At 39.3% G+C, this 12,233-nt stretch overlaps 1 protein-coding gene across 4 annotated transcripts in view; it reads left to right on the plus strand.

The window, feature by feature from the left end:
- Positions 1 to 3,160, plus strand: part of C5H4orf19 (chromosome 5 C4orf19 homolog) — a 41,234-nt gene extending 38,074 nt beyond the window's left edge. For all 4 annotated transcript variants that reach the window (XM_048305196.1, XM_048305195.1, XM_048305197.1 and 1 more), the window contains one exon: positions 727 to 3,160. In XM_048305196.1, coding sequence (XP_048161153.1) covers positions 727 to 1,669 — 943 coding nt within the window. In that variant the 3' untranslated portion in view covers positions 1,670 to 3,160. The remainder of the gene's footprint in view (positions 1 to 726) is intronic.
- Positions 3,161 to 12,233: the final 9,073 nt, after the last annotated feature.

Genomic DNA, 12,233 nt, shown 5'->3' on the forward strand with positions numbered 1-12,233 from the left:
CAGTGAAAATGAACTACAGTTCCTTGCTTCCATCATAGCTTTTAAATGTAGTTAGTTGGGGGGAGAATTCCCATATTAAAAGTCTCCCTAGAGAGGAGGGCTACCTAGTTTTATAAAGATCACATTTCAGCCTCACTTGAGGGTTACTCCTTCCCTTGGCCACTTCTGTAGAACAGGTAAGGAAGTGGGGAGAAAATGTGAGAGAAAAAAGGAAGATAAAGAAAAGAAAGAAGCCCTGGAAGAGATAAGTCTAGGAAACAATAGAGCAAGAGAAAGAAAACAAACAGGAGGGAAAAGAAAAAAAAAGAGAAAAGCAAAAGACTTGAAGGAAGAACATCAGGAAAAATGGGAGATATTTTAGCAACTACATGATATTAATTAACGATATTAATTAACAATCCATGCGATGACTCCTCATTGGCTAATCAGATCCCCAGAGAAAACAAAACATAAGGCTGGAAACAAGCAACAACCAGCACACAGTTCTCCAACATCCTCCTGGTGAATCTCACTACAGGGGTTAGTTATGATCAGTCCTGGGAAACAGCAGCCAACAGCATAGTTCAGCATTTCCATCTGGTTTAACTCATTCTCAGGACCCAAGGTAAAGTTCAGTAACACTCGTTCCTCAAGACCTTCAGCTTAAAAATGAAGCTTAATCTTTTTTTGTAATTATATTGACTAACATCATAAGTAACATTTCCTTTACAAATTTTCCTTACTCAGCTATATTTTTGATCCAGAAGAAGTACAATCATCTGGATGTATCCATGAAGTAAACAGCTACAAACATACTGAACAAGGCAGCAATAAATCCAAATTTAAAGAGAATAGCGAAAATGAAGAACCCAAAAATGAACTCCAGAAGGATGAGGTAAACAAAACAGAAAATAAAAATCCAGTAAACAGTGCAACAGAAACTCTCTGGAATCACAGAGGCAACGATTCTCAAGAGGATGGCCTTGTGAAGTGTGCTGCAAAGTTTGATGTTGCAGTCAATGGTGGCAACTCCTGTGCTGAGCACTCCATGCTCAACCCCAACACAAACTCAGCAAAAGAAACCAGTGAAAAGGGAATCTCCAGCCAGTCAGAGGCTTCTTCAGCCAGTAACAGAGACTTTTACACCAAATCAAACAGGTCTGGACAAGAAATTGACCTAGAGACAGGCAGTCATATTAAGGCAGCCAGCAATGTGCCTAACAGCATTCCAGACTCCCAGTCTGCAGAAGACAGCATCTTTCTCAAAGGAAACTCAATATTGGAGACAGAAAACAATGCCATAAGACTGCCAGATATTGATTATCCCCTAAATGGCAATCAAACTGGGAACTATGTTGAAAAAGATAGCTTTTCAGTCAACTGTGCACATTCAGACCAAAACAATGGTGCTTCAGCAATACAGGACCAGGGCCTTTGTATAACCCCACCTTTGTCTGTGAAAGAGAGCAGTACTGAACCTTTTAAAACTGACTCTGAAAGTCCGAGCGAGACGCTTACTGGTGGTATCACTGCAGTGGCTGTTACCAAAGTCACACAGGCACCCACACACACCAACCATAAAGATTTCAATGGAGGAATTGAGGAGGAAGATGCAGAAGTTGCAGCAGCTCTGGCTGCACTGGAAGCAGCAACAGCAGGAGAAGACCTGGAAGATGATGACGAGTACTAGATGGTTTCTTTCTAATACACTGGGTAAGATCCAGATGTCATTTCTGGATCTATATGAACAGATACACAGCACATGTGGAGAGCTGTTACGAACAGCATATATAAAAGGAGTTAGGACTAAACCTCTGTCCCTTCAGCTGTTTTATAGAGCCTTTTAATTTCTACTGCCTGAGGTACAGAAGTGGTCCCTTGGCTAATGGTAATACTCTTCTCTGTGGGCCCAAACAGGAGGGAAAAGCATCATTTCTTCCACACAGAGTATTCAGTTGTACACCCATCTCATCTGGACTCATCCAAGTGTTTCCTTTGTTTCCTCATGAGGGTCTGCGCACACTGCATGTTCCAGGTTCACAAAACTTCCATTACTTAAAACAGGTCTATTGAAGCCATGGAGTTAGAAAGCACAGATTTTCATCATTAGCAGAAAAAAAGATACATAAATGAGCCAAAATTCTATGATCTACTGAAGCATGAAACAGGGAAGGTAGCTTGGATTGAACTTTACCATGGCTAATGGTTCCATTATGGATTAAGCCTGAATCTGTGCACATATACCTGGCATTAGAATAACATCATTTCTTCCCTCACACCTCGCCTCAACTGTGTTTGATACCCCAAGTGTCGCTGTTTCAGTTCCTTAAAACAGCAGAAGCCCAGCCAAACCCAAGAGAGTGGATAACTCTCTGTTGGTTTAATGTGCTGAAGTTGCTCACATAAGAATTGCACACACACTATCAGAGAGGCCAGAGAGATACCAAAACTCAGCCCCTACCAGTCTGGATGGATTAAAACTGTTGTAAAACTACAGCCTGAAACCTCTGAACTCCACTTAATTTTCCAGGCACACGTCACTTGTCTTAACAATACAGTTTTCAAACAAGTTATGTCTCAAATATCCCCAGTAAGATGTGTTTTGTTTATACAAAAACAGCAAGAGTCAATGGGGACCCCTCCTTGGCTCTGCTGTAGTCCCTAAATCTACAGCAGGAAAGGGATTGAGCTTCCAAGTTGGATTAAGCATAAAACCTGAAAATAGTTGCTTTCCTGGAGGGACTGCATTTCTAATGGAAGAAAAAAAAGGAGGTAGAGACCAATTTGGTGCTGCCAATTCAGCAAAAGGATGGTTAAAATAGAAAGTGCTTGACATTTTATATTGAAATTTTGTGGTTTCCAAGTTTTTGTTATAAACTCCTAATAAATTTTTTAACCATATTAAAAATTATCTGTTGGCTTTTGTACTTTATGCATTTTCTGAATATAAAAGTTACATTAAAGAAGTTCAGTAAGATAGAGCCCTCATTAGACACATGAGAAGCACCAAAAATGTATTTACCTACAGTATATGCTGATTTCAATTTCTCAAAACAATAATGATACTCCTAGGAGCAATTAAAACAACCTAAAGTCTCAGCTTCTAGAGAACTATATTCAGCTACAGGCAGGAGTCACAACATTGTATCTGTAAAATAAAAAAGCTTTATATGACTTTAAAGTATTGTAGTACTGTTGATTTCTCTACCACTTTCCTATTTTAATAGGTCCTTCTAAGCCTTTTCATAAGTGCATACAAGTTTTACATACTCATTTGTCTTTCAAAGATTACTACAATACTGAAAGTCAGTGAAAGAGTGTCAGCACAGTGCCAATAACGAGTTATGCTGAGAGTGTCACCAGTCCTGACTGACCCTGCCCACCACCCCAGGGCTCCCCCTGCCCTGCCTGGGGCCCCGGATCCCATTTACCTCCAGGGGGGCCAGACCCTGCCAGCCTGGCCATGGCCCCACTGGAGATACTTGTGCTGGGGCTGTCCTGGTGCTCTCGGCTGCCCCATGCCCTGACTGGGGCAGCAGGACAGACTCTGGATGTGGGATCCAGCCCTGCTACCCCCAGGGAGTCCCCACTACTCCCCACATCCCAGCCCCAGGGAGCCAGCAGCCCCTTGCTGCACCATGACATGAACCATGAAAAACAATTCAAGTAAAAAAGATGTTAAAGAAAGAAATGCAACAAACGCCCCAGAAAACTTAAATGATTTTTTCAATATCCACTCAGATTTTTCTAATCTGAGCTCCAGCTCAAACTTCAAGTGCAAATCACAGCAAGTTTATCACCTTGCTCCCCAAGCATTTAAACATATTAGAGGAGAGCCCCTGGTCAGACCCAACCTGGACAACCCAAACCAGGCAACTCTTCTATGGGCAACTGCCTGCAACCATGGGCCACCAGGCTGAAACCCTCTGCAAGGGAGCAGCTGAGCCACAGAGAGTACATGCCTTGCAGCCCAAGTTCTCATTGTCATAAATACAAGAGGGAAAACCCAGCATAAAGCAAGTCTATTCTCTGCAATGGAAATAACTGGTCAGTGTTCTCTCACACACACCAAAAAAAAAAAAAAAAAGAAAAAAAAGTTGAGCATCGGCATATTTCAAACCTACATCAAATGGAAAGCTTCCATAAAATAAACCTATGAGGTAACACCAACATTCAGACTTCTCTTACCTGCTATGTAAAAAAGCCCAGTGTAGTTTTCAAATTAAAAAAAAAAAAAAAAAAAACCCACCCAAAACATTTGTATGCATTTTATATTTACACATGTGTTTCTATACCTTCAACTCTACCATGACACTGCTGAGTGTCAGGAATTCTTAGCCATTTTTCAGACTACAGTACACAATTTTCACAATAAATGTGAAAGAATCACTTATTTGAGAAATAATTTTTAAGTGCCACACTCAATTTCCACCGTAAAAATCAGATTTTAAATAATCATGTGAGAACGAAATCTTACTCAGTCCTTCAGATGTTGATTCAAATAAACACAAACACCGCCAGCTTGAAGAATCCATTTTGCTCAGACAATTCTGAGAGTAAAATTCAGTAACTTGAGAAAACAGAAAATCACAGAGAAAAAATGTTACTAGAAGCACGAGTAAACTGTATTTTAAGACTTCTCTCAAAAACGACACATTTTTTTAAGACACACAGACACTGTAACTTCAGCTACCAAGCAACTATGTTTCCTACATTCAGAGGGGTCACTTATGAAGTATCATTTAAATCTTTCTGTTTTCCTTTGATACAAAAGGAATTACTAGGGGAGCTGGTTGGCCAATATCTATTATTATTAATGTTCCTGTACTTGATGTAATCCTTTATAGGTGAGTATGAAGACATACGTAGCAATAAAGAACAGGCAATAGGATGGGAAACTATGATAAGAGTTGGCATTTCTATGAAAGCTTTTGAATCTTGGAAACTCATGTTTTACTTGATAGTCTTCAAAGTCAATAACACAATTTAAAGGGAATTTGCAATCTTTCATAGACAATCAAAGAGACACTGAGGAAGACTAAGTTTAGCACCTTCTCATTTAGCAGTAGGTAAACCCTGGATTATTAAAAAAATTCAGATCACTGCCGAGATTCCACATATGACAACAGGAGTGGAAAACAGCCTAGTCCACTCTCAAGGAAGTTAATTATTTCCTAGAGAAAACGCAGCAAGAGTAGAACCCAAAATCTGACACTGCAGAATTCTTCAGCTCAGCAAAGTTCTAAGCAAGCAGGAACCTGGAAATAAATAAATTCCACAAAGATGGAGGTTTTTCCTTCCCTTTTAAAGAACGAAGGTAATTGTCTGGGCAAGTGTTACTATGGAGACTTCCCATTAAAAACTGAAATTCAAAAATAGAAAGTCTTATTTTCTAAAAGATATTTCAGATTTGATTGTTTAAGTAAAATACCATTTTTATCATTTGAAGGGTGAAACAAGAAACACTGACTTGGAAATAAAATTTTAAAAATTAATCTTGACCTTATGCTGTATTTATAGTTTCAATTTCCTAAATGTGATTTAGTTTTCCAGAAGATTAATTCTTACCAATGTATCTCATTTTTGCTAAATGAGAATATAATACCTCAACATTTATTAAGGTCTGTGTATATGGTATTTCATGTATTTATTCAAATGCCTATAGTATACATTTTAATTACATTGAAACAATGAATCTTAATAGATTATCTCTCTGGAATTTTGGTATCTCTCCTTGCATGTAGATGGAAATTGGAATCCACTAAATAGCACAAGAGCATCACTTCAAAATTAAATGTATTAAAACTTCTTCAACATGCTGAATACACAAGGAAGTTAATTTATGAAAGTCATTCTACATTAAAAACTAATTTATTTTTAAACAATTCTGTTGATAAAACTTGCTTTCAGACATTGGGTCCTACATTTTAGAACACAGATATCACAAAATGTTTGAGTAATTGTTAGAAGCAGATTAAAATTTTTTCACTGGTCTTTCCAACATGAAATGCCCTTGGCAGAGACTTTTTTTTCCTTACCATCATGAAAACAAAACAAACTCCTCACCTTGTTCCCTGGCCATGCTTTTCAAATTTCATGCATTCACATACACTACGAGAGACTTGAGTCTTAGGACTCCCTTCTCCATTAACAATTTTACTTGCATCTCAGGGAGGTTTGTTTTTAAGTTTTCCTTCATTTTGAACCTTCACAATCCTAAACTCCAGATCAGACAATCCTTGAACTGAACTAGTCGAGTAAAAAGAAAACAGGAAATACTGCCTGTCCCTAAAATGGTACTACTGCCGACAACTTCTGCAAATTCTGTCCTACCTGCTTTGGGACTTTTTCAGTTTCAAACTATGAACTGTTAAAGTTTTGAAGAATCTAAATGTGTATCTTGGACTCTGTAATAAAAATTGAAAATATTATAGCAATTTAATGCTTTAACATAAGCAGCAGTAACTTTTTAAGTGTTTTATTGCTAAATGCCATTTTAAATTTTTTTACATGATTTAGTCCAATTTCACAACAGAATTTATTACATGTAGCTATTCCTCCACTCCCTACTTCTTTCTCTTTTAGTGAGAGAAAAGAAATATTCCCTTGTACAACTTAGTTTGGAAAACAGGATTCTCTCAAAGAAGCAGGAAAAACATTGCCTCTCTTGATTTTGTTTCTAATCCAGTTGTTGTAGTACACATCCTAAGCAGTCACCTCACAATGACTGTTAACAAAGCTATCGAGGTTACATCATTCTCTGCTCTGAATCTTGACAGAAATTATTATAAACAGGATTTAACAGGTTTTTGCTTTAATTCATGGTTCAGTTACTATATACTAACAACTGAGACGCCTTTCATTCTTTAACAAAACAAAAAACCCCAGAAGTCTTTCAGGAAATACAGCCTCCCAATATTACGTCAGGTTGAAGACAACTTAAATACTCAACCAACCCCACAATAAAACCATGTCACATGAAGACAGCAGTTTAACTCATTTATTTGCTCATTAAGCTCCCTTCTGTTTATTCTGAGCTAGAGACTAGCTTGATTATTATGAGGGTGCAGAAGCAGAAAGGAGAAAGGCAACACCCTCAGTTATTCACCTTAACCTCAAGCATGGCCAGATTTTCAATAACCTGTGATCACACATCCTATCCCCTCCCTGCTCTTAGTACTTGGAGCCAGTACCAAGTAATTTACCTGGATTTATGCAAAATTAAAGGAAGGTAAGTCACAAAGGCAAGACAACTACAGAGAAAAATGAATGTATGAATGAGATTAAAATTCTGTTTACTTATTTGAGGACAAACCATAGGGATCTGGCCAAGAATTAATAACCTAGGTTGTTTCCATCTCACATCTCTTTAGTTCTTACTTGAGATCCTCTTCCAGAAATAAAATATTAAATAATTTAGGGGCATTTCTCAGATTAGCTTTTTCATAAAATCTTCAGGAAAAAAAAAAATCCACACAAATGTCCTTAATTTCAATTGTCCTGCTTTCATCTGGGATAGAGTTGATTTCTTCTCGGTAGCTGTTAGTGCTGTGTTTTGAATTCAGAGCAAGAATGGCGTTGACAACACACTGATGTTTCGGGTTTTTGGGGAAGTCATGTTTATCCTAAGTCAAGGACTTCTTTTTCTTGTCTCATGCTCTGCCAGTGGGGAGGTACACAAAATAAACTGGGAGGGAGCAGAGCTGAGACAGGTGGCCTGAACTGACCAAAGGGATATTCCACACCATAGAACATCGTGGCCACTGTGAGACGTTTGGGGTGATGGCGTTTGTCTTCCCAAGTCACTGTTACATGTGATGGGGCCCTGCCCTCCCAAGGATGGCTGAACACCTGCCTGCCCATGGGAAGCAGTGAATTAATTCCTTGTTTCGCTTTGCTTGTATGCATGGCTTCTGCTTTCCCTATTAAACTGTCTTCATCTGAGCCCACGAGTTTTCCAGTGTTTATCCTTGCAATTCTCTCCCCAATCCCATTAGTGCAGGAGTGAGCAAGCAGCTGCCTGGGGCCTGGCTGCTGACTGGGGTTGAACCAGGATATCAATACAAGATGCACTACAGAAAGAGATTTTGCTGTGGCCAGAAGTGGTACAAGTTTCTCTGGAATCAGTCTCCAGAACAGACGAAATATTACAGATTTTTAAAGCCACAGTTTCAGTTTGGTAGGTAGAAGTGACACAGGCGTTAATCTAACAAGTATACATCACACTTTGCCAGAACAATGCCAGTCTGATTTTGGTTACCTTTTACTCATTAATCTGCTGTTTACATAGACTTGCAAAAAACCCCCATCCAATTAGCATCTGCAAAAAAACAACCATACTAGAGATCCAGCATTAATCAAAATCAAGACAATTTATCAAAAGCCTTACAAAGGAATATGCATACTCCACCCTGACTGGGAATTACTTTTCCAGATTCATGCATGAGTGTTAATTACCACGCGATGCACGCTGCTATTGTTTTGACATACGACACACAGATCCTGTTCTTCCTCATTGCTCTGATTAAAAATTTGGCTCAGAGAGAAGTTTACATTGTTCCTTTTAATAACTGCACCAGTTACTTCCAGGCCGCTTCCAGGCAGGAGAGGGGCTGAGTCGCTGGGTCCTGACTAGCCATAGCTCTGCCCCAGCCCCATGAGGCACCTCAGATCTCCCATTAAACTGGGACTTCTTCAAATTTTTTGGTTTAAATTTTTTTTTCACTGACCCACTCCGACCTTTTTGAATTATCAATAAAAGCTTCATAGCTCCCTCTGCTGCCAGCAAGTACATAATTCAGTTACTCCACACAAAATCTGCTTACACCTGACAGAAAACATTGCATTCCTGTCTCTTTACGCATATATATCTGTAGAGTCCTTTGAAAATAAGATTTGGGAAATATTAAGGGTATTCTATTTTAAGGCTCTCCTAAGATTTCTGCTTTTATTGGATAATTATTCTTACTGTAAATCAATATTGAAGACCAATAGTTAAATACTATTTTAATATGATAATTTCAAAACAGTGCCTTATTCAATATGAAAATCAAACCATATTATTACCTGACTATTTAGCTGGATATCTACCCACAGAGCAACAGTCAATTTTTCAGAACATTTCAGAGATAAGAGCACAAATTGCTCAAAGAGCTCAAACTGCTTCTGCCCTATCACTACTATTCAGTCCATCTTCCCAAGTCTTTCACATTCCCATTGCTGCCTCTTCTCTGAACCTGCCCTCCCCATCCATGCCTCTCCAAACCTGCCCCTCTGCATCAGGTACCAGGTAGGTTTGTAATTGGTTTGCTGTTGCTGTTCTGCTCCATGCTACAGCTATGGAAAGTGTCCTGCATACAATGCTCTCTGTTCCCCAGGACCATTTCAAGACCACCACCATAATCGTGCCATAGCAGCTCAAGTGCCTCCTACCTGCCTCTGCTGCACTTCTAACAACTCTGCAGCCCAGAAGAGACGGGACTGGGATGACCAGCTGAAAACAGGCAAGGAAAGGACAGCTAATGAGGGAAGGGGGCATCAAGAGGGTTTACACATATAAAACTGAGGGGTTACACTGGCAGAAAAACGCATTTGCTAATATATCCTCCTCCATATCGTAGCTGCAGCTACACTCGATGCCATTGCATCTCTACAGCACACTAGAGGCTGCCCAGAGATAATTTAAGAGGTGTTTCACTTACTACAGGCCTACTCAGCCAAAGACCAACATCAACCCACACAAGGCCTGACATACAGAAACAGACAGCCAAGCACTACCCTCATAACTGGCTCTGCACTAAGGCCATGCTACAGGGGACTTGGCTTCACATATCTAAACTTAGTAGCAAAATATACCACCAACCCACTCTTTTCCTCCATATAATTTGGGAGCAACAGATAATTTGGAGCACAGAGCTGGGTAACAGCACAGAGCTTTCAGACCTTGCCACTGTCTGAAGGCTTCTGCCACCTTCTTGCTTCCAGCACTACAGGCACGGCACCTCTCCTACCTTTTCTTTGAAAGTTAGAGGAACAGACTCCTACTTTCCCAAACTGTTCAGCTTCCTTTTCCTTATCCTGCTCCAGCCTTACATATCCTTTTATTAGTTTTGCCTCAGCAGATGACCTCAACCCACCAGGAAGGCAGCTCCAAGGCTGACAGGGTGCCCTCCAGCTCTGCACAAAGGTAGCTCCAGAATCAGCTAGCCCCCTCAGAGAAGGGAAAGGGAGCATCCAGAACAAGAGATACCATCAAATTATGGCTTGAGTAAACATCAGCAGCACCTTACTGCAGGCCCCCAACCACTGGGAAAAAAACCTAAAAAATTTAGAATTAAAAAAAAAAAAAAAAAAAAAAAAATCAACAAGAAGTGGCAATTTCAGATGTCAGTACTTTGAGCCTAACCTCCCTCAAACAAAATTCCAAAATGCAGGACTTCACAAAACACTGAGAAAAAAATTAAATCTAAATCCATCTTTATCTGTCCATGTCTTACATGCTGTTCATTAATATTAGATAGCCAAGGCTTAACCACTCTTCTTTATCCAGTAGCAGTAGCATTACTCACTTAGCAGGGAAAAGAAAAACACCAGCCTAAAGTGCACAGAAACCGTAAATTAATAGATACAAATTGATTCACACTTCAAACTACAGGGCACAGGTGGGAGTCCCTGAACAACCACTAAACATCCAGGAAACTTACTTCCTTAGGAGAGACAGTCTCACATGCCAGCCCAGTAGGCACTTTCAGCACTACCAAGCCAGAACAGATCATATGTCCTCCTCTCTTCCAGACAGGGCTAATCTCATAAAAACGATCTTCTTAACCCACATAATTTTGTATTAGTATGCAGTTAAGTACAAGCTCAATTCATTTGTAGGGGGGAAAAAAACCTCAAAAGAAAACAACCAGAAAACAAACTTATCTGGAACCCTTTTCTCCTGTCATTTCTTATCATGCTTTTAGTGCCCATTTCCCTCTTCTGTGTTTCACTTCAGCTCTGCTACATAGCCCCGCAACTCCAGCAGCCTCAAAAGAGCTCCCCACTCCAGGCTGTACGCACACACTGCTGGAATACTGGAGTCTGGGATCATTTCTACAGACGTTGCATAGCTGCAACATCTATCTGCACACTTAAGTACACCTGTGCTTTAGCATTCCCCCAGAACGAGACCAGCTGGCTGAAATAACCCTTTCACGAAGTGAAACACAACACATTTGGGAGTACAAGAACCATATACGGTACCAATTTTGTCAAAGTTCCTGTACATGTGAAAAACAGGGATATAGTTCAGAAGAAAATGGCAATGAGAAACCAGGTACACTATTGCCATGCTCTTCAACTTAGATTGTTTTATAAAGAGATTCAGAAGTAAAGAAATGCTTTAATCCTTACTGTGTTTCAAAAATACATTGCACATGGGCTCTGTGTTCTTTACTAGTAAAATCAGATTTTATTAAACATAGAAGTAGCTCCCTAGACTGTTTTGCTACAGCAGCAGGAGGTAAGATCCTGAATTTTGGAATAATGCTTTACTAAAAAATGAAGTGCCTGCATTGGGGAAAAGTAACAGAAGAATTATCCATATAAAAAAACCAAAATCCATTTGAAAAAAATTGTGTTTCTTTTGAGGACTTGTCTGTGTCGGTCCAGTTATAATAGAATTTCTCAAACTTTAATACAGCAATCCTCTTGTATATCAATATATGTACATATCAAAAAAAAGTGTACTACACAGAATTCTTATGTAGAAGAAAAAAGGAACAAAAAAAAAAAACCTTGAAAATGAGACTCACATAGTGTGTTGAATTTCCAGAAGCTTCAGCAGCAGCATTGTCTCAATTCTGTTTGAAAATTAAGGCCTGGAAGGACTATTTTTTTTTTTACATTCTGAATATAAACCACAGCTGTATATCAACCTCTGAAATTCAAATACAGAGCTCAAAACAGATCCTACATGATGCTGCTAGGAACACTGAAATAATAAAAAACCCCAAACCTGCAAACAGGATGGTACACTGATAATCCCATCTCAGCTAGCCACAACTTGCTTCAAGGCTCCTTCACACTATTCATACAGCAAAACCCACTTTTAATGCCCTTTACAGATCACAGTCATCTGTGAGAACATAATGCAACAAATTAAGCACTGTGGTATCACAGACGGACACAGGCTTAGAGGAAACAACTGCAAAGAGCTTCCTGTTATTTGTGAATTTTTGTTCCTTACCTTGTGAAAAAAATTAAGAATA

This window comes from Corvus hawaiiensis, chromosome 5 (assembly GCF_020740725.1).
Source record: "Corvus hawaiiensis isolate bCorHaw1 chromosome 5, bCorHaw1.pri.cur, whole genome shotgun sequence".
Taxonomy (NCBI): Eukaryota; Metazoa; Chordata; class Aves; order Passeriformes; family Corvidae; genus Corvus; species Corvus hawaiiensis.